Source organism: Cetorhinus maximus, chromosome 25 (assembly GCF_964194155.1).
Source record: "Cetorhinus maximus chromosome 25, sCetMax3.hap1.1, whole genome shotgun sequence".
NCBI lineage: Eukaryota > Metazoa > Chordata > Chondrichthyes > Lamniformes > Cetorhinidae > Cetorhinus > Cetorhinus maximus.
Genome location: NC_135903.1, coordinates 44,509,596 through 44,532,180, shown reverse-complemented (window position 1 = coordinate 44,532,180; position 22,585 = coordinate 44,509,596). Strand labels below are relative to the sequence as shown.

The 22,585-nt window shown below is 45.9% G+C and overlaps 1 protein-coding gene across 1 annotated transcript in view; it reads right to left on the bottom strand.

The window, feature by feature from the left end:
- Positions 1 to 22,585, bottom strand: part of myl4 (myosin, light chain 4, alkali; atrial, embryonic) — a 35,713-nt gene that overhangs the window by 5,169 nt on the left and 7,959 nt on the right. Inside the window, exons 2-5 of the mRNA XM_078529881.1 lie at positions 19,717 to 19,744; positions 13,435 to 13,584; positions 12,627 to 12,800; positions 822 to 899 (exon numbers count right to left, since the gene is read on the bottom strand). Coding sequence (XP_078386007.1) covers positions 822 to 899; positions 12,627 to 12,800; positions 13,435 to 13,584; positions 19,717 to 19,744 — 430 coding nt within the window. The remainder of the gene's footprint in view (positions 1 to 821; positions 900 to 12,626; positions 12,801 to 13,434; positions 13,585 to 19,716; positions 19,745 to 22,585) is intronic.

The window sequence follows — 22,585 nt, the reverse complement described above, 5'->3', positions numbered from 1 at the left end:
AGTGAGGGGACAGAGTGTGAGTTGGAGAGAGTTGGAGTGAGGGGACAGAGTGTGAGTTGGAGAGAGTTGGAGTGAGGGGACAGAGTGTGAGTTGGAGAGAGTTGGAGTGAGGGGACAGAGTGTGAGTTGGAGAGAGTTGGAGTGAGGGGACAGAGTGTGAGTTGGAGAGAGTTGGAGTGAGGAGACAGAGTGTGAGTTGGAGAGAGTTGGAGTGAGGGGACAGAGTGTGAGTTGGAGAGAGTTGGAGTGAGGGGACAGAGTGTGAGTTGGAGAGAGTTGGAGTGAGGGGACAGAGTGTGAGTTGGAGAGAGTTGGAGTGAGGGGACAGAGTGTGAGTTGGAGAGAGTTGGAGTGAGGGGACAGAGTGTGAGTTGGAGAGAGTTGGAGTGAGGGGACAGAGTGTGAGTTGGAGAGAGTTGGAGTGAGGGGACAGAGTGTGAGTTGGAGAGAGTTGGAGTGAGGGGACAGAGTGTGAGTTGGAGAGAGTTGGCGTGAGGGGACAGAGTGTGAGTTGGAGAGAGTTGGAGTGAGGGGACAGAGTGTGAGTTGGAGAGAGTTGGAGTGAGGGGACAGAGTGTGAGTTGGAGAGAGTTGGAGTGAGGGGACAGAGTGTGAGTTGGAGAGAGTTGGAATGAGGGGACAGAGTGTGAGTTGGAGAGAGTTGGAGTGAGGGGACAGAGTGTGAGTTGGAGAGAGTTGGAGTGAGGGGACAGAGTGTGAGTTGGAGAGAGTTGGAGTGAGGGGACAGAGTGTGAGTTGGAGAGAGTTGGAGTGAGGGGACGTGTATGGGGAGGTGTTTGCAGCTTTTATCCTGGTCTCACCTTCATAATTGACACATCCATTCGAATCCTCTTGACCGGCCATTAGCTGCTCCACTTCATTTTCTGTCATCTTCTCACCTACCGAGTAACAGACTCATTAGATTATTAATGGCAGCTCAGTTAGGAGAAAAACCCTCTCTACTTATGTATCCCAGTAATAATACCAATAATGCTGTATCCCAGTAATAATGCAAATACTGCTGTAACCCAGCAATAATACCAATACTGCTGTTTCCAACTAATAATACCAATACTGCTGTATCCCAGAGATAATACCAATAATGCTGTATCCCAGTAATAAGACCAACACTGCTATATCCCAGCAATAATACCAACACTGCCGCATCCCAGCAATAATACCAATACTGCTGTTTCCAAGTAATAATACCAACACTGCTGTGTCCCAGCAATAATACCAATACTGCTGTTTCCAACTAATAATAACAATACTGCTGTGTCTCAGTAGTAATACCAACACTGCTGTATCCCAGTAATAATACCAACACTGCTGTATCTCAGTAATAATGCCAATACTGCTGCATCCAAGTAATAATACCAACACTGCTGTATCCAACCAATAATACCAATGCTGCTGTATCCCAGAAATAATACCAATACTGCTGTATCCGAGTAATAATACCAACATTGCTGTACCCCAGTAATAATACCAATACTACTGTTTCCAACTGATAATACCAATACCACTGTATACCAGTAATAACACCAATACTGCTGTATCTCAGTAATAACCAACACTGCTATATCCCAGCAATAATACCAATACTGCTGTATCTGAGTAATAATACCAACATTGCTGTATCCCAGGATTAATACCAATACTGCTGTATCCCAGAAATAATGCCACTATTGCTGTATCTCAGCAATAATGCCAATACTATTTTTTATTCATCCATGAGATGTGGGCTTCTTTGGCTAGGCCAGCATTTATTGCTCATTCCTAGTTGCCCTTGAGAAGGTGGTGGTGAGCTGCCTTCTTGAACTGCTGCAGTCCATATGGCGTAGGTACACCCACAGTGCAATTAGGGAGGGAGTTCCAGGATTTTGACCCAGCGACAGTGAAGGAACGGCAATATATTTCCAAGTCAGGATGGTGCGTGACTTGAAGTGGAACCTCCAGGTGGTGGTGTTCCCATCTATCTGCTGTCCTTGTCCTTCTAGATGGTAGTGGTTGTGGGTTTGGAAGGTGCTGTTGAAGGAGCCTTGGTAAATTCCTGCAAAGTATCTTGTAGATGGTACATACTGCTGCTACTGTGCGTCAGTGGTGGAGGGAGTGAGTGTTTGTGGATGTGGTGCCAATTAAGCGGGCTGCTTTGTCCTGGACGGTGTCAAGCTTCTTGAGTGTTGTGGGAGCTGCATTCATCCAGGCAAGTGGGGAGTATTCCATCACACTCCTGACTTGTGACTTGTAGATGGTAGACAGGCTTTGGGGAGTCAGGAGGTGAGTTACTCATCACACGATTCCTAGCCTCTGACCTGCTCTTGTAGCCACAGTATTTATATGGCTAGTCCAGTTCAGTTTCTGGTCAATGGTAATACCCAGGATGTTGATAGTGGGGGATTCAGTGATGGTAATGCCATTGAATGTCAAGGGGCGATGGTTGGATTCTCTCTTGTTGGAGATGGTCATTTCCTGGCACTTGTGTGGCGCGAATGTTACTTGCCACTTGTCAGCCCAAACCTGGATATTGTCCAGGTCTTGCTGCTTTGGACATGGGCTGCTGTATCCCAGCAATAATACCAGCTTCATTTATCTTCTCAGGTTCAAAAATGTCTAAATGTCCCACATTGGAACCAAAACAACATAAACTGTAGGCTGGGATCTTACTGAGGGATTTGAGATGGTTTCTATATAGACATAAAGATACCTGGGTCTGAGTTAAAGGCTAGAATTTAATCAGGAGGTTCAGGAAATTTGTATAAAATAACAAATACCCAAGAGTGAGTTACAGACTGTAATCTATTCGAAGGGCTCAGGGAGTTTATATACAGAATAACAGATTGATCTGGATGTGATCTAGTGGACTGGAATGATGAGCTCTGATAGGCTTAGTGATCTGGATGTGATCTAGTGGACTGGAATGATGAGCTCTGATAGGTTCGGTGATCTGGATGTGATCGAGTGGACTGGAATGATGAGTCTGATAGGTTTGGTGATCTGGACATGCTTAAGTTTCAGGCTGGATGGAGTCAATTGTATTAGCAGACTCCACAGAAAGAGGTGAAAGGAATTCAGGTTGGTCACCCTCAGTATTGGGATGGCATTAACCACTGCTGTCAGCACTCATTAACATGATTTGGCGTGGAACAGATGTCATACTGATGGGGTGGCAGAGATTGGATGAAGTCAGGTTTAAGGAGGGTATGGAGGGCAGCGAGGAGAGTATTGGAATAGTCAAGTTTAGAGGTGACAAAGGCAGGGGCGAGGGTTTCAGCAGCAGATCAGTTGAGCTAGGGGCAGAGACGGGTGATGTTGCCTTGCTGGAAGTAGCAGATTATACATGTCCTCAGAATTGGAGCTGCTGTAGACCAGTGTCATACAGCCCAGTGCAGGAACAGCCTAGCTGCTGCAATTCACTGCTATTGACACCCAGCTCTATGTGATGTCTAGTGGACAGCTGGAGAAGGACAGGCCCTTCAGATCTTGTAGCTTCACAGAAAGACGGCGCAGTTAGGACGAGACTGTGACTAACACGCTGAGGCTCGCTATAGCTGAATTCTGGGAATGAGCCTCTGATCCTGGCGTGTTCCACGGTGAGACCGTGCAGCAATGTTCTGAAACCAGAAACCGATGGGGTGCACCTAGTCAGCCATGTGGAAGGTGAGTGCCATCCCTGCTCCAGCAGAATAGAGAGCAATGAAAATCGGTCTGGGTCTGTAAAGATGTACGAGCGAGAGGCTTCTTTAGTTGAACAACAAACCTTATTTACAGAGCTGCTGGATTAGCTACAGGCCTCCAGCAAGGTTACAATACACGCCCCCAGGAAAACTCCACCCTCTGATGAGATTCCCCACGCTTGGTGTTGATTGGCTGTTCTGACCATGTGACCCGTACTCACTAAGGCTGGCCTTAAAGCAACAATTACCACATCCCTTCCCCCTTTAATTCCTTGTTTTACATTCCTTACACAAATTACTTTATACAGGTGAATAGAAAACAATATCAAAATCTTCGAAATAATCACACTGGCACTTTGTCATGAATTCAGATTACACACTTACACAGGTCCAGCAATTACAAATCAAGTCATTAAGAGGGTTTTCTGTTCTGGGTAGAGTGGTGTAATTCTATAGCCTGAGGCTCTCCTGCAGGATTGACACTAACAGGAACTGCAATAGCGGAACAAGCAGTTCATCATTATTTGATTCAATGGAAACATCAGTTATGTCTATAACAGGTTGATCAGGTACTTCAGTGCTTACAGGTTCAATAACATTCCTTGGTGGCGACACTGACTGTGGAAGCGTCTCCCTGCTCCTCAGGTGATCCACATGTTTATGAACGATCCGGCCTTCCACGTTTACTTGGTATGAAAGGGGTCTGATCTCACAGACAGTAATTCCTGGGATCCAACTTGGACCACTACCCGAGTTTCTTACATATACAGCTTCATCTACTATAAAATTCCGGGCTCTGCTATGCAAATGTGATTTGTTTTCTGATTACCTTGGTCATTCTCTACCCTCCCTGGCAAATTTGGAAATAGGAGGTTCAGTCTCGTTCTGAGACAACACTTCACAGGCGGCTCTGCGGGGGGAACTCCTGTTGTTACATGCGGAGTTGTGTGGTAGCTAAGGAGGAAACGTGAGATTTTGGATTCCAAGGTGCCTCTGGACAATTTTTTTCATCCTGATTTGAAAGTTTGGACGGCTCTCTCAGCTAGTCCGTTTGATGCTGGGTGGTAAGGCGCAGTTTGAATGTGTTTAATGCTGTTTAGATTGGTGAAGTTCTGAAATTCAGCACTTGTAAATACGGCTCCATGGTCTGATACAATGGCTTTGGGTCATCCGTGAGTGGAAAAGCATTGGCTTCACCTTTCGATGTAGCATGTGACATAGGTGATTTCACCTGAAAAATCTCCATCCATTTTGGGTGTGCGTCGATTAGACTAATAGAGTCATAGAATTATACAGCACAGAAACAGGCCCTTCGGCCCATCGTGTCCGTGCCGGTCATCAAGACCCTATCTACTCTAATCCCATTTTCCAGCACTTGGCCCATAGCCCTGTATGTTGCGGTGTTTCAAGCGTTCATCTAAATACTTCTTAAATGTTGTGAGGGTTCCTGCCTCTATCACCCCCTCAGGCAGTGAGTTCCAGATTCCCCCTACCCTCCGGGTAAAAAAATGTTTCCTCAAATCCCCTCTAAACCTCCTGCCCCTTACCTTAAACCTATGCCCCCTGGTTATTGACCCCATCACTAAGGGGAAAAGTTGCTTCCTATCTACCCGGCATAATTTTGTCCTCCCTCAGCCTTCTCTGCTCTAAGGAAAACAACCCTAACCTATCCAGTTTCTCTACATAGCTGAAACACTCCAGCCCAGGCAACTTCCTGGTGAATCTCCTCTGCCCCACCTCCCCAGTGCAATCACATCCTTCCTATAGTGTGGCAACCAGAACTGCACACAGTACTCCAGCTGTGGCCTAACTAGTGCTTTATACAGCTCCAACATAACCTCCCTGCTCTTATATTCTATGCCTCGGCTAATAAAGGCAAGTATCCCATATGCCTTCTTCACCACCTTATCTACCTGTCCTGCTGCCTTCAAGGATCTATGGACATGTACACCAAGGTCCCTCTGATTCTCTGTACTTTCTAGGGTCCTACCATTCATTGTATATTCCCTTGCTGTGTTAGTCCTCTCAAAATGCATCACCTCACACTTCTCAGGAATAAGTTCCATTTGCCACTGCTCTGCCCATCTTACCAGCCCACCTATATCATCCTGTAATCTAAGGCTTTCCTCCTCACTATTTCGACATCACCAATATTCGTGTCACCTGTGAACTACTGATCATCTCTCCTACATTCACGTCTAAATCATTAATGTACACTACAAACAGCAAGGCTCCCAGCACCGATCCCTGTGGTACACCATTCATCACAGGCTTCCAATCGCAAAAACAACCTTCAACCATCACCCTCTCCCTCCTGCCACTAAGCCAATTTTGAATCCAATTTGCCAAATTGCCCTGGATCCTATGAGCTCTTACCTTCTTGACCAGTCTCCCATAAGGGACCTTGTCAAAAGCCTTAATGAAATCCATGTAGACTACATCAATTGCACTACCCTCATCTACACACCTAGTCACCTCCTCGAAAAATTCAATCAAATTCGTTAGACATGATCTCCCCCTGACAAAGCCCTGTTGTATCCTTGATTAATCCCTGCCTCTCCAAGTGGAGATTAATTCTGTCCCTCAGAATTTTTTCCAAAAGTTTCCCTACCACTGCTGTTAGACTCACTGACCTACAGTTCCCTGGTTTATCCCTACCACCCTTCTTGAATAATGGTACCACATTCGCTGTCCTCCAGTCCCCTGGCACCTCTCCTGTGGCCAGAGAGGATTTGAAAATTAGTGTCAGAGCCCCTGCAATCTCCTCCCTTGCCTCACATAGCAGCCTGGGATACATCTCACCTGGGCCTGGGGATTTATCCACTTTTAAGCCTGCTAAAACTACTAATATCTCCTCCCTTTCAATGCTAATTTGTTCAAGTATATCACAGTTCCCCTCCCTGATTTCTATACCTACATCATCCTTCTTTATAATGAATACAGATGCAAAGTACTCATTAAAACCTCACCTACATCTTCTGACTGCACTCTGGTTCCTAATGGGTCCTACTCTTTCCCTCTTGCCCCTAATATACTTATAAAACGTCATTGGATTTTCCTTTATTTTATCTGCCAGTGTTTTTTCATGTCCCCTCTTTGCTCTCCTAATTTCTTTTATGAGTAACCCCCTGCACTTTCTAGACTCCTCCAGGGCTTTCACTGTTTTGAGCCCTCGGTATCTACCATAAGCTTCCCTTTTTTTCCTTATCCAATCCTGTACATTCCTCAACATACAGGGTTCTCTGGACTTGTTGGTCCCAGATTTCACCTTTATGGGAACATGTTGGCCCTGAACTCTCGCTATTTCCTTTTTGAATGACTCCCACTGGTCTGATGTAGATGTTCCTACAAGTGGTTGCTCCCAGTCTGTTTTGGCCGGATCCTTTCTTATCGTATTAAAATCAGCCTTCCCCCAATTCAGGACTTTTATTTCCAGTCCATTTTTGTTCTTTTCCATAACTACCTTACTGAGTTATGGTCACTATCACCAGCATGCTCCCCCCAACCCAATACCTCCTCCTGAGCAGAAACATAGTGCCTAGGAATGGACCCACATAGTCTCTATGGATCCACACCCATGGCTGGCCTGACCATTCCCAAGGGTGTAGGGGGTCTGTGGCTGCAACTTTTGCTGCAGTTGGCACTGTTGACAGTACTTGACTAGCTTCTCGATAGCTGCATCTATACCAGGCCACCACACGTAACTCCTGGCGAGCATTTTCATCTTAGAAATGCCAGGATGAGCGCTGTGTAATTCGGGAGGAGCAGTTCTCTGCCTGGCACAGGAACAACTACTCTTTCTCCCCGGAGTATGATGCCATCCTGACAACTCAATTTGGATTTGCAGGTAAAAAATGGTTTCATCTCCTCAGAGACTGGCTCATTTAACCATCCTATAAGTATCTGGTCTCTCACTTTGGACAGAAGCGGATCTCGATTGGTCCAGTTCCTGATCTGCTTTGCACAGATGGGTGATATGTCTAAAAAATTCACTGCAAGGACAATTTCTTGGGGTACAGAAGTACACACGATGCTTTCTTGCAAGGGCAGGCAGCTAAGAGCATCCGCATTCGCGATGTGTACCCCAGGTTAGTGCTTGAAAGTATATTCATAGGCGGACAGAATTAATGCCCATCGCTGAATTCTTACCGAGGTTATCGGTGGGTAAGCCTTGTCTTTGAAAAGGCCCAAAAGTGGTTTCTGATCGGAGACGATAGTAAAGTGTGAGTACTGGTGGAATTTTTTTAATTCTGAAGACTATTGACTCCTTCTCGATCTGCAAATAACCTTTTTCAGCCACTGAGAGAGTTCTTGCTACATAACCTATTGGCCTTTCAGAACCATCATCCATTCCATGGGGCAATACTGCACCAGTGCCATATGGAGAGGCGTCGCAGGTCAATGTCAATTCTTTAGCTGGGTTGAAGTGCACTAACAAGGTTGAGGATTGCAGCAGCTGTTTTACTCTGTTGACGGCTTCCTCCTGGGGAGCCTTCCAGGACCGACGATGGTGTTTCTTCAGCAGTCTGTGCAAGGGGACCAGTACAGTCGATAAGTTGGGTAAAAATTGCCCGTAGTAGTTAACAATCCCTAAACATGATTTGAGTTCCATGGTATTTGTGGGGAAGACGCCTCCTTTATCCCCTTAACCTTTTCTTCCATGGGGTGTAATCCTTGTGCGTCTACACAGAGCCCCAGGCAGGTAACCACGGTGACTTGGAAAGTGCATTTCTCCTTTTTTAGGCAAACTCCAGCTTCCAGAAACCTTTTTAATGTCTCCTCTAAATTAGCTAAATGCTCGGGCTCCGTCAATCCAGTCACGAGGATATCATCGAGGTACACTCCAACCCGTGGTACTCCCTGTAACAAACTCTCCATCGTCCTTTGGAATATCGCACATGCGGAGGACATGCCAAAAGGGAGGTGTGTATACTGGACCAGGCCTTTGGGAGTGTTTATGGTGACCTACCCCGGGATGTGTTATCTAACTCGAGAGGCTCATATCCAACTTAGTGTAGGATTGTCCTCCTGCCAGCTTTGTGCACAAGTCTTCAGCTCTTGGAATTGGATAATTATCCAACTTGGCGGCCCGATTAACTGTTAGCTTAAAATCGCCGCAAATGCAGCCAGTCTTATCCTGTTTCAGTACGGGGAAGATGTTTTGTTTTAACAATTCTAGCAGTCCTCCTGGCCGCACTTGAGAAATCTTGGAGCAATTTAACTTGATTTCTTTTAGCCAATCATGACCCAGAAGGCTCGGTCTTTCTCCAGTCACTGTTATTACTGGGAGCTGGGCTGACTGCTCACAGGTACCATGGCAGTGCCTTTTACTTATATTGCTACTCCTGTGTAAGTCTTCAACTGGGCAGAAGCTCTCTCCAGGCTTAAGGGTTGGGTACCCACTCTCAGGTACTGAAATGTGTGCTCACCCATCACTGTGGCTGATGCCCCTGTATCCACCTCAATGACCAGAGGCTCCCCATTTATGTGGAGTGTGACAGTGATAGGGTTTGCCTTGACTGTTTTAAGATTAAAAAGAGAGTGAATGTCAGAATCAGTTATTTCAGGCTTTTTCACACTATATGTACTTCTAACATCTTTGCTGGCTGGTTACTTGGCTGCCTGTACTTAGCTCTGCACTGCTTTATCAAATATCCTCTTTTGCGACAATAAATAGCACTCGGCCTCCTTAAATCTACATGTTTCAGGAGTGTAGTTACTCCCACATCGGTAACATTTCAATTTCAGGATCGCTGTCTGATTGCCTCCGGTATATTTTCTTGATTTCTGGATGATTGGGAATGATTCTCGCTTCGCGGCTGCTTCAGCAGTTTTGGCGCCAAGCTTGGCGCAGGATCCCACCCTAACAGGTAAACCGCGCCATTTTGCAAACTCTGTATCTCCTGTGAATCTTTTTCAGTGCCTTCCATGGCCTGCGCCATCTCCATTGCTCATTTAAAAGTTATATCGACTTCTGCCAGCAATCGACGCTGAATGGCATCATTGCGCACACCACAAACTAACCAATCCCACAGCAGGTCATTTAAGGTCGCTCCCAAATCACAATGCTCTGACAATTGCTTCAACTTAGCAATATAAGTCTCAATCGATTCACCTGGGGCCCTCAGTCTCATATTAAATTTAAATCTTAGCATAATGACCGATGGTTTGGGCTGAAAATGGCCCTGCACTAAATTCACAAGCTCACTGAACGATTTGGAGTTGGGTGCACTTGGGGCTGTGGGACTGTGAATAAGATCATGGGTTTGACTCCCACAGATGCTCCAGAGAATTGCTTTGCGCTTTGCCTTCTCCCCTATTTTGTTGGCCCGGAAATAAAATCCGAGGAGTTCGATGTATTAAGTCCAGTCCTCCGTGGAGGAGTAAAATGGGTCAATCTTCCCTAAGAGAGGCATCCTGGTGAGTATATTCTTTTTCTTTCCTTCCTTTTTTAAAACGAGATACTCACAGTTGTAAGGCGAGAGACAGAGCCAGGATCATTTAACCTCATCACCAGGTGTAGAGATGTACTACCAAGAGGCTTCTTTAGTTGAATAACGAACTTTATTTACAGAGCTGTTGGATAAGCTGCCTGCTTCCAGCAAGGCTACAATACTTTCCCACAAACTAGGAAAACTCCACCCCCTTATGAGATTCTCCGCGCTCGGTGTTGATTGGCTGTTCTGACCACATGGCCCTCACTCAGTAAGGCTGGCCTTAAAACAACAATCACAACTGTCCCAGCTTCTGATGGCTGGACAATGGCCAAAGCCTGAATCTCATAGTAAATCATTCCCATTATATTGTACAAACAATTCTCCTGCTCCCTCCCAGTGCTGAACTGCTCTAGAGGGAGCCCTACATCCATTCCATTTACTGTCTCTAACCGCTATTCCAATTACCTGTTCTAGGGGAGGATGTTCCTCCTAGCCTCTGGTTTAAGACACTCCCTTAATTCTTTGCTAGTGATTAACTGCAGTCCTGTAAGATTCTACTAGATTGCTCCTGACTGGGGTTAGCCCTAAGGATAACTAAATACGCACAAGGAGCAGGAGTAGGCCATTCAGCCCCTCGAGCCTCCTCTGCCATTTAATAAGATTATGGCTGATCTGATAGTTACCTCAATCTGCATCCCACCTACCCCCGATAATCTTTCACCCCCTTGCTTACCAAGAATCTATCCACCTCTGCCTTAAAAATATTCAGACTCTGCTTCCACTGCCTTTTCAAGAAGGGAGTCCCAAAGACTCATGACCCTCTGAGTGAAAACATTTCGCCTCATCTCTGTTTTAAATGGGTGACCTCTTATTTTTAAACAGTGACCCCGAGTTCTAGATTCTTCCACAAGAGGAAACATCCTCTCCACATCCACCCTGTCAAGACCCGTCAGGATCTTATATGTTTCAATCAAGTTGCCTCTTACTCTTCGAAATTCCAGTGGATACAAGCCTAGTCTGTCCAACCTTTCCTCATAAGACAACCCACCCGTTCCAGGTATTAGTCTGGTAAAACCTTCTCTGAACTGCTTCCAATGCATTCACATCCTTCCTTAAGTAAGGTGACCATTACTGTACACAGTACTCCCGATGTGGCCTCACCGGTGCTCTGTATAATTGAAGCATAACCTCCCTACTTTTGGGCGAGTCATGGCAAACCAAGGCCCATCAGTGGACGTACCCCTGCACTCAAATAAAAGCAAAATTCTGCAGGTGCTGAAAATCATAGATAAAAACAGAAAATGCTGGAAAAAACTCAGCAGGTCTGGCAGCATCAGTGGAGAGAGAATCTGCACTAACCCCACCACCCAAAGGTGCACCTGCCCGTGGACTGGGAAAAGGTGCAAGATGGTGCCAAGTTATCACTGGCAGCGATGGACTGTATGGGTTCCTGCTTGTCACATGGTACCCAAAAAGAAAAAACAGTAAAAACTGGGAAATAAGAGTACTGGGCCAAACTGCTTTTTTCCCTTCTGGGTATTTACTATTCAGTTATGGTGCTGGGAGGTTTTAAGACATCAGAAACAGTCAGTTTGTTAAGGAGGTGAGTGTGGGCGGCGATGAATGTGGGCAGAGGTGAGTGTGGGCGGCGGTGAGTGTGGGCGGCGGTGAGACTGCGGTGAGTGTGGGCGGCAGTGAGTGTGGGCGCCGGTGAGTGTGGGCGGTGGTGAGACTGCGGTGAGTGTGGGCGGCGGTGAATGTGGGCGGCAGTGAGACTGCGGTGAGTGTGGGCGGCGGTGAGTGTGGGCGGCGGTGAGACTGCGGTGAGTGTGGGCGGCGGTGAGACTGCGGTGAGTGTGGGCGGCGGTGAGACTGCGGTGAGTGTGGGCGGCGGTGAGACTGCAGTGAGTGTGGGCAGCGGTGAGACTGTGGTGAGTGTGGGCGGTGGTGAGACTGCGGTGAGTGTGGGCAGAGGTGAGTGTAGACGGCGGTGAGTGTGGGTGGCGGTGAGACTGCGGTGAGTGTAGGCGGCGGTGAGTGTGGGTGGCGGTGAGTGTGGGCGGTGGTGAGACTGCGGTGAGTGTGGGCGGCGGTGAGTGTGGGCGGCGGTGAGTGTGGGCGGCGGTGAGTGTGGGTGGCGGTGTGGGTGGCGGTGAGTGTGGGCGGCGGTGTGGGTGGCGGTGAGTGTAGGCGGCGGTGAGACTGCGGTGAGTGTGGGCGGCGGTGTGGGTGGCCGGTGAGTGTGGGCGGCGGTGAGGCTGCGGTGAGTGTGGGCGGCGGTGAGTGTGGGCGGCAGTTTGTTTAAAAGAAACAAATAGCGGTACAGCCTCTACTAAGAGAACTGAGCAGCAGAGAGGCAGGGACAAGAAGCTCGTGAGGGTTACTTGCTGAACAGTTATACGGAGGGAAAAGAGTACTCATTAAAGATCAATATCCAGGCCACATGTCTCCTATGGAATCATCTCCAGGCTCACCCATCCCTCCAAACTGGAGATTTACTATAATAACTTACCCAGTGTAGCTAACACGTGGCGGAGTTCGGCTCCCATGACAGTGCCATTTCCTTCCTTGTCAAAGACTTTCAAACCTTCTACAAAGTCCTCGTACGTGCCCACGTCCTTGTTCCTGGAGATGTGCTGCAACATGGGGAGGAAGGTCTCAAAGTCCAACATCTTCTGATTCATCTCTGCAAGGAGCCAAACAGACTGTCACGCAGACTGATAGGAGCCTCCATAAGGCGTCTTGGTTAAGAGTGGGAGAAGCTTGAAGCTCCTCACACCTCAAGGGAAAAAATATGTTAAAAAAATTAGAGGGTCAATTTTATCTGCTAGGATCCTCAGGGTGATTCAGGAAGTCAATGGAAAACAAGTTAAAATACTGAAAGGCCCATTCTAATGGATCTTAATGAAGCTGTATATGTTTTTTATGAGGTGTTTGGGATGTTCATTCATGTGTATATTCACATTTCTATTTCATTGCATATATTTGTACATTAGTGCATGTGTACTTTAGGTGTGCATGTGTCTATGCATGTGTGTGCACGTATGCACGTTTGCGTGTGTGTGCGCGTGTGCGTGCATGTGTGCGCATGCATGTATATTTGCAGACATGTACCATGTTTCTTTCCCCCAAGTTATTTTCCTTCTCCCATCTTGCCGCTCCATCATCCCAACACAACTCTGAGCCCAGGACCCCATTCACCATCACTCCAGTGCCTCTCAGCCACCATCACTGCTGTTGATCATAGTCAGTATTGTAAAGCAGGGTGAGTGCAGTGTTCCTGTGAAATGGAGCAGCCCCACTTTCTCTCTGATACTCACCTTCCGGTTTGGGTTTGCCAAGCACTTTCATGACCTCAGCATTAGTGGGGTTCTGTCCTAAGGCACGTAAGACATCACCACACTGTCCATAAGTAATCTTCATCTCACAGGACGGAGTCCTGTCGAAAAGGGCAAAAGCCTCCTTGAACTCTGAAATTGAAGACACAAATGGTGAGACGGTTATTCCACACGTGAGGAATTACACCAACCAGACATCGCCAGACGCAAACCAGACATAACCAGATATAACCAGTCACAACTGGAGAGAATCAGACAGAAACTAAACATATCCAGACACAACCAGATGGCAGCCAACAACGCAGGGTTCAATTCTACGGTATTGTTGGATAGATAAGGCCACCTGTATCATACATAGCGGGGAGACAGTAGCCTAGTGGTAATGTTGCTGGACTAGTAATCCAGGGACCTAGACTAATGCTCTTGGGACATGGGTTCAATTCCCAGCACAGCAGCTGGTGGAATTAGAATTCAATTAATAAATCTGGAATTAAAAGCTCGTCTCAGTAAAGGTGATCATAAAACTATCATCAATTGTTGTAAAAACCCATCTGGTTCACTTATGCCCTATAGGGAAGGAAATCTGCCGTCCTTACCCACTCTGGCCTACATGTGACTCCAGACCCACAGCGATGTGGTTAACTCTTAACTGCCCTCTGAAATAACCTAGTAAACCACCAGTTCAAGGGTAATTAGGGATGGGCAATAAATGCTGGTCTTGACAGTGATGCCCACATCCCATGAAAGGAATAAAGAAAAGAAAATCAAACCAAAGCTTTGCACCTTACCAAAAAAAAGGGGGTGTGGGAAGTGTCAGGAGATGTGGTCATTAGCAGGAGGTTGGTCAGTTTTGGGGGTGTGGCCCATATCAGGGAGGTTAATGTCAGGGTCAGTGTCAAGAGGTTGGTCAGTATTAGGAGGTGTGGTCAGTGTTGGGAGTTGGTCAATGTCAGGGTATGTGGGCAGTGTAAGGAGAGTGGTCAGTGTGAGGAGGTGTGGTCACTATCAGAATTGTGGATTTGAAAGAATGAGGCCATTCGGCCTTGTTGGTGTTTGCCCTCCACATGAACTCAGTCTTAATTAAAGTAAGACTTGCATTTGTATAGCACCTTTCATGGCCACTGGAGATTTCTGTTGTAATATGCCTCTAAAGGATTGCAGCATGACATCACTAGAAAGGAAGTGTGTCATATGATTCAGATGTAGTTTCACTTTTGCTTTTAAGCAGAGCACAAACACAGCTCTGATATCTCCAAGCTTTCTATCCACATATATCTGTTCACATGTGTCCAGAACCCACAACGTATTTAGCCATTCCTTATGAGTGATTGGTGTGTCTTTATATCATTACACACCTAAGGCATGGAGTGCAGCCATGGTTCCTTCTAAACAACATGGTGTTCAGCCTGGTTGCAAGGTTATATACAGGTACGACATGGTGTTCAGCCTGGCAGCAAGGTTACGTACAGGTACAACATGGTGTTCAGACTGGCAGCAAGGTTATATACAGGTACGACATGGTGTTCAGCCTGGCAACAAAGTTACGTACAGGTACAACATGGTGTTCAGACTGGCAGCAAGGTTACGTACAGGTACAACATGGTGAACTGTCTTAGATCATGCTACATGGCATGAGACAGCCCTTGACGTTTTGGTCAGACCTTTGGTCAGAAGTGTCGGAGAGTATTGATAACATGGTGTGGTCAGAAGTGTCGGAGAGTATTGATAACATGGTGTGGAGACTGCATAGAAAAGCTTTGAAGACACAGTGCTCAAATAAAGAGCTGGGAAGCAGACAGATCCCTTGTGGTGAGATTGCTGTGCGTAGCCTGTCAGTTCAGTGAGTGGGACAGTGTGTCGAGAGGACCAGCGCCTGGTTAGCTCGGTCAGGAAAGGTGAGTGACCAGGGTGTGGACTGGTTCAATACCGAGCGAGGGAGAGGCAAACAAAAAAACCCCGAAAAAATGTAATAAAAACTGAGCCAGAGAAAGTTGCGATTATCATGGATGGAGCTTCAGAAAAGCACACGCAAGTGGTTACAGCGACACTCATCCCTGGCACTACAGGAGAAGGAAGGTCAAAATGTCCATGAAATTCCCCAGACTGAATTGGGATGCAGCTGACCTACTATCTGAATTCAGAATATTTAAACAGTGCACAGGACTCTGGTTTCTTGATTCAGGTGTGTCTGAACCAGACAAGGAAGCCATAAAAATTCACCAAGCAATTGGGAATTAAGGTCTACACAGGCTGAACATGTCAGGATTAACAGCAGAAGAGCTACAGGATCCCCAAAGGATAGAATCAGGTTAAACTTCCGTATTCACCAACTAGAGTTTGTGTCATTTCGACAACAGCCTACAGAATCCATAGATCACTTCATCAGCAGATGCAGAGATCAGGGTACGTACTGTGATTGATCAAACACAGAGCTAGCAGGCAGAATTGTTGAGCTGGTGATTGCATCCACTCCCATCGAATAGTTCTAGAAAGATCTGCTAGACAAGCCCATAACCTACAGCATCAAAGAGCTACTGAAGGATGGATGTAAGTATGAAGTGATCCTCACAGGCTGACAGAGCTTACAGCTCCTTAGTACAACCCCAATTGTTGACACACTCACTAGGCACCCAAACCCAGTAAGACATGTGGAAGGTGTGACCTTCTGCAGGCACCAAGGAAATGCCCAGCTTTCCAGTTGCAAGGCATTTGGCAGAAAGGGCCATTGGCAGGGGCAGTGCACTAGAACAAAGGCTGATGCAGTTACAAAGAGCCGTGTACTGATCCAAACAGACCATACACAATGGGTACCTTTAAACAATAATAATAACCATCCGGTATCCTGTCAGAAATATATACGAGGTGATTGACAAACCTGAATACGACGATGATGTGGACGATGAGATGAAGAGCGGTGAACACATTTCACAATGTCAATCTCATGGAAAAAGTCAATGCATCACAGTGTCCAAAGTGTTTGCCAAAACTTGAATTATCTTCCCTAAGGAAATTGGTAACTATTCATTTTTGGCAAAGATTGACATAGGGCAAAGTGCCAAAATATTGCCCCTGCAAATTCTAAAAGGCATAAATCCACAGACATGGAAAGTCATAGCGAAACCTCCTGTTGTGAAACCTTCAGTATACAACGGCTCACTAATTCCCCGTGCAGGTTCCATAGTCCTGGAGTGCAAGCACAATCAATCCTCCTGGGTGTCACAGACATTCTACATCATGGAGACTAAAGGCCCAGCGATTGCAGGTCTACCGGCATGCTGTGACCTCACACTAGTAACAATCCATGGAATCAGTCAGACATCACAAGGCAGATCAACCTGAGAAACTACTCCTCTCACCTCAGTTCATGACCTAACATTGAAATATCCAGAATATTTCAATAAAAATGGCAGTTTCAAGGGAGCTGCAACATTACACTTGCAGGAGATTGCAAATCCATCCATTGATCTCGTATATTTTGTGCAATGCAAATACCAGCGGATACAAGAAGAAATGGCAAAAGATTCACTACAGAAACTGTGAAAAGCCATCCTCGAAGGATGGCCTGATTCAATTCAGTGTTGTTCAAGAACACGAGATTGTTTTGGCCTCGTCAGGACGGTTAAGCATCTCCCTGGGTGTCATTTTTAAAGGCAGATCATCATACCGGAATCTTTGTGACCTGATATTCTTCAACAACTTTATCACTCACAAATGAGCATGGACTGGATGAGAAGACTCGCAAGAGAGACAATCTATTGGCCAGATATGAACAATGACTTTGAAGTCAAAGCCAAGAAGTGTGAAGCATGTCAAGAGCATATGCCAAGTCAGCACAAAGTACCACTGATTCCACATGAAGTTCCTACTCATCCTTGTCCAAAATCACATCCGACCTCTTCAATGTCTATGTCACTGCCTTCATGTTGATCGACTAATTTACCAAATACCTCATCATCCAACAATTGCACAGTACATCATGCACAACTGTTGTGCACACTGTACATTCAATTTTCAGTTTATTTGTTGTGCTGAGAGAGATCATTATGGATAATGGTTCGCAATTTATTGATAAGCAATTTTAGGATATGTGTGAAAAGTGGAATATCGATCTCACTACTTCTTCTCCTCATTACCCTAGATCTAACGGCCTAGATCTAGCTAAATGAATGATTTGCATGGTGAAATCCCTAATTCTCAAATCTGAGAGTGACACCTTTAAGTGTAGCTATTCCACCACTGCCAAGCTCATGTTTGGCAGACCAGTGTGTACTAATTTACCTAGTCTTACCCATTCTACTCTCCCAGAATTAGAGTGTAACTTTTAAAACTACAAGAGAAGACCAATGTGCACTATAAAATGCAGATACAGATTTGCTAAGTTTACAGTTGGGACAATAAATTCACATCCAGGATCCCACAGAAGGTACGTGGCAACCAGCTGGGGTGACAAGGATTTGTTCAGAACCAAGACAATATGAAGTCATTACACACGTAATGAGGCATAACCGTTGACCAATCAGGTCCATTCCAGCTCATCAACCACCGTGCAGTCCTGTTGCATCGAGGAAAAGATCCCAAATGCAACCAGGAACAACATCCAAGGATGACAATCCCACAGATCACTGTGAACAATTAAAGAAACCTCCAGACAAGGTTACCATCACAAGATCTGGGCATACTGACATATCAACTTTACGCTTTAGAGATTCATAGATTCATCAGTCCTATACACTTATATAATGGTAACTAAACATGAACATTGATTGTAAATAATTATACTTCTTTAAAAAGAATTGGGGATGTTGTCCTGTGCCTTTAAGGGATAGGAGCATGACATCACTGGAAAGGAAGTGTGTCATGCGATCCAGTTTTAGTTTCACTTTTGCTTTTAAGCAGAGCACACAGCTCTGCAGCTCAGATGCCTTCAAGCTTTGTGCCCATGGTTAACTGTTCTCATGTGCCTAGTCTTATTAAATGAACCCACAATGTGTTTACCCAATCCCTGATGAGTGATTGTTGCTTATGTCATTAAAACAACATAATATTCTCAAAGCGCTTTACAGCCAATAAAGTACTTTTGAAGTGTAGTCACTGTTGTAATGTAGGAAATGTAGCAGCCAATTTGTGCACAGCAAGATCCCACAAACAGCAATGTGATAATGACCCAGATAATCTGTTTTGATTGATGCTGATTGAAGGATAAATATTGTCCAGAACCTCCAGGTGGAGGTTTCACGTGGTCTTTAAAATAATCTTGTGGTATCTTTTGCAATCATCTAAGAGAGCAGGCAGGGCCTTAATTTAATGTCTCACCCAAAACCTTTGTGTCTACACTCACATTCTAGATCGTAACATGAGCCAACAACCTTGTGTCTGAGGCAACAGTGTTACCAAACAAGCTACAGCCAACACATCTCACCAAAAGGCTGTCTGCTCCCCTATTCCCTTAACCCTCCCATTACTTCAACAACCTATCCAACCTATTGTTAAACGTTGACATGACTTCCACTTCAATCACAAAAGGTCGTGGATTCCACAGCCTCATAACCCTCTGTGGAAAAAATGTTCTCCTGTTTGTTGTCCAATCCCTTCTACATTCAATCTTGTCTCTAAGTCCTCTTTCTCTAGACCCCTTGATCACTGTTTTTATCTACCTTACTGCATTCCTTCATAATTTAAATAGTTAAAATGCCCCTTAATCTCCTCTATTCTAAGGAAAATGTTCATAATTTTAAGTCATCAGTTGTGTTTGTGTTTCTTCATACTCAACAGTGTCTCAGTGAACCTGCACTGTACCCTCCACTCTCTGTTACCTCGAAGCCCTTCCTATTGCGCAGAGCTGAAAACGGCAAACTGTGGTCTTACTAAGATTTTATGAAGATCCCCCATTTTATCTCCACTTTAGTATTTGTGCAGTTATCATAGCTTGATGATAATGAGGCCCAAAGCCTGATGACAAGTGAGCCCTATTGATCCATCCCGGCACAGGAATGGTTCCTGTTTGCTTGCATTTAGGCAGCAGCAAATCTTTCCCCCTTTAATTTTACTGAACTAGTTTTTGCTGCCTGGTGATGCTCAGACTGCATCTCGTGATGATATGCTTCTCTTGTAAGAGCAGTGGAAGAGCCTGTGGCCTGATTCCACTCCCCTCCCCCATTCTCTTGCCTGGATGAGCTGCTTTAAGAAGATTGAGAGCACAGTCAGCAGCTAGAATGAAAGAGTTGAAGATTTGATAGTGTTTGCTGTGGAAGGATGTTAACTCACCTTCAATCTGGTCCGCACTGAAGTCAATCTGAAACAGAAACAAAGTCAAGCTTATTAAAGGGGAAATGTTTATGAGAGAATGTTCCAGCCTCTTAACCTCATATTGGGCCATTTAGTTTGTTACATACAAGGTTACTCAGATCAGACAGGTATCAGGCTGAATTTCTGGTCAAGGCAGGTTAAAATCCCTGTCTCTATTCTCCATTACATTCAGCCTGGTTCCAGAAACATCTTAACAGTTAGCTACAATTACCAGAACAGCACTTACTGTTTGTTACAGGCACCCATTTTGGGCAAAGCAAGACAGCAGTGAGAGTTAAAAACACATATTTCCAAAGTCCTTCATGTCCTTGAACCCCCCTCCCCCAACCTCCTGGCTTTCAAACTTCACTCTCCTACTCCTGGACTGTGGCTCCTCTCCTGCCTCCCCACTCCCCTCCCTTTTCTTTTTCCCCTCCTCCCTCCACCATGTCCATCCTCATCCTGCTCCTCTCCCCTTCTCCCACAACCTTCCTCTCCTTCTTTCCACTCCATCAACATTGTCACAAACTGCATCCATATGAACAAATACGCAGGAAATCTCTGCCTTGGTGGGGTGGTTTGATGAGGACAGTGTAGATGGAGCTTTACTCTGTATCTAACTCCGTGCTGTACCTGTCCTGGGAGTGTTTGATGGGGACGGTGTAGAGGGAGCTTTACTCTGTATTTAACCCCATGCTGTACATGCCCTGGGAGTGTTTGATGGGGACAGTGTAGAGGGAGCTTTACTCTGTATCTAATCCCGTGCGGTACGTGTCCTGGGAGTGTTTGATGGGGACAGTGTAGAGGGAGCTTTACTCTGTATCTAACCCCGTGCTGTACCTGTCCTGGGAGTGTTCGATGGGGACAGTGTAGAGGGAGCTTTACTCTGTATCTAACCCCGTGCTGTACCTGTCCTGGGCGTGTTTGTTGGGGACAGTGTAGAGGGAGATTTACTCTGTATCTAACCCCGTGCTGTACCTGTCCTGGGAGTGTTTGATGGGGACAGTGTAGAGGGAGCTTTACTCTGTATCTAACCCCGTGCTGTACCTGTCCTGGGAGTGTTTGATGGGGACAGTGTAGAGGGAGCTTTACTCTGTATCTAACCCCGTGCTGTACATTCTTAGCTATAATGTGTCAATCTAATAAATTTCACAAAGGTGAAGCTGCTACAATATTCCTGGTTCAGGGTGGTGAGGAACCTCAATCTGGTCTCTCTTCAAAGCCTCTGCAACTGCCACATTCCAGCTCAGATTGAGTCAACAAACTGCCTATTGCTGTCTGAGACAAGAAATGTGAAACGTGCAGGAATTATCTGAGCTCACCTTGGATAAAGGTGGTGTTCTCTCAAGAACACTAGAAACGGCAAACTGGCTGAGACCAACTCCATAAATAGTGAGCATATCCCGAGCACATTGAGACAAAGTGTAGAAACTGCAGGACCTAGGGACACGTTTTCACCATCATGTGTGGCAAAAATGATGGATGCGGCCAAAAATCGTAAGTCCCCCGCCCCCAAAAATGGCACTTCCCCTTTTCACACTTGCGTGTTTTATGTAGGCAACTGGCCATTTAAATCACCAGCTGCCTCCACTGTAGTGGGAGTTTGGCCAGGAGTGTGAAACCCAGAGTGTGCAGATTAAACCAGGCAAGAGCAGGTCAGAACTTGGTGGATTTGTTTGGATAGTCTGGGCACCCCTGTGGCGAGATAAGTTACCCCTTTGGATCTGGTCCCGGGACAACTTTGGGGGAGGTAAGGTGCTCTTTTGAGTAGGTCAGGCCCTTTGGAATTTTTAAAAGTCTGCATAAATGTGCGTAAAAGGTGCATAAGCGCGTGTTACTTTCAAGCTCATTGGGATTGTCACCAGTCCTATCAAAATCAACTGTTAAAACTGTTAGAAGTGCCAGTCAAAGGGACCTGTCAAAACCATCAAGGCATTTAAAAGACCTGCCCTTTAAAATTTTTGGGAAAAAAATGTCTGGTGTTAAAATATAAATTCCTTGATCATTCACTCTGTCTGCTGACATAAGCCTGAGTGTTTCCATTACTGGATTAGTGCTACATAACTGATTTCACAACCATCCATTATCACAGCAGGGTGCCTGTCATATCCCAGTTTGATTGACAGCAACTGGTGATTACAGACTCTTTGATGTGGGACTATGATTTCAAATGCTTGATGTTATAAGGGATTATACTTGAAGGAAATGTTTCTTGTTATGAGGCTTTATTTAGTTGAAGGCATGTAAATGTAGAAAATGTGTTTTTATGAATGAGAGTGCTTTGTCAATATAGTGAAGACTGCAATAGACACTTTGTAGAACTTTACTTTATTTTATCTCTGCATGGGTCCTGAGGTCTGCCCATGTTGGATACTAGGTGGGTGGTAGGTGTGGTAGGTGTAAGGGCAAAGGGCAGTGGGTGTGGTGCATAGGCTGGCATGGAGGGTATGAGGGGTTATGGGGTGGGTTGGGGGCATGAGATGTTAAAGGTGGGACATGGGGGCTGTGTGGGGGAGTGAGAAGTGTGAGGGGTGAGGGCTGGAGGCGTGTTTCATACTTTAAACTTTATTTTTAAACTATGGACATGGTGCTAGAGCCTCAAGGCAGGCCTTCGGCCCAGCTCACCTCTGCAGCCGGCATCCTCCTCAGTTTCTCCCTGGTCTAATCCAGCCCACACCTCCCAGACTGAAAACCTGATGTCCGGGCAGCCACTGATAAAGGTTGGGTTTCCGGAGTGGGAATTCTTCTGTCTCTGTGCCCCAGACCCAAAGGCAAAAATCTGGGCCCTGGTCAATGCTTTACGACATGAGCTGGGGTGGTCGAACCCTCACATACCGATATGTCTACA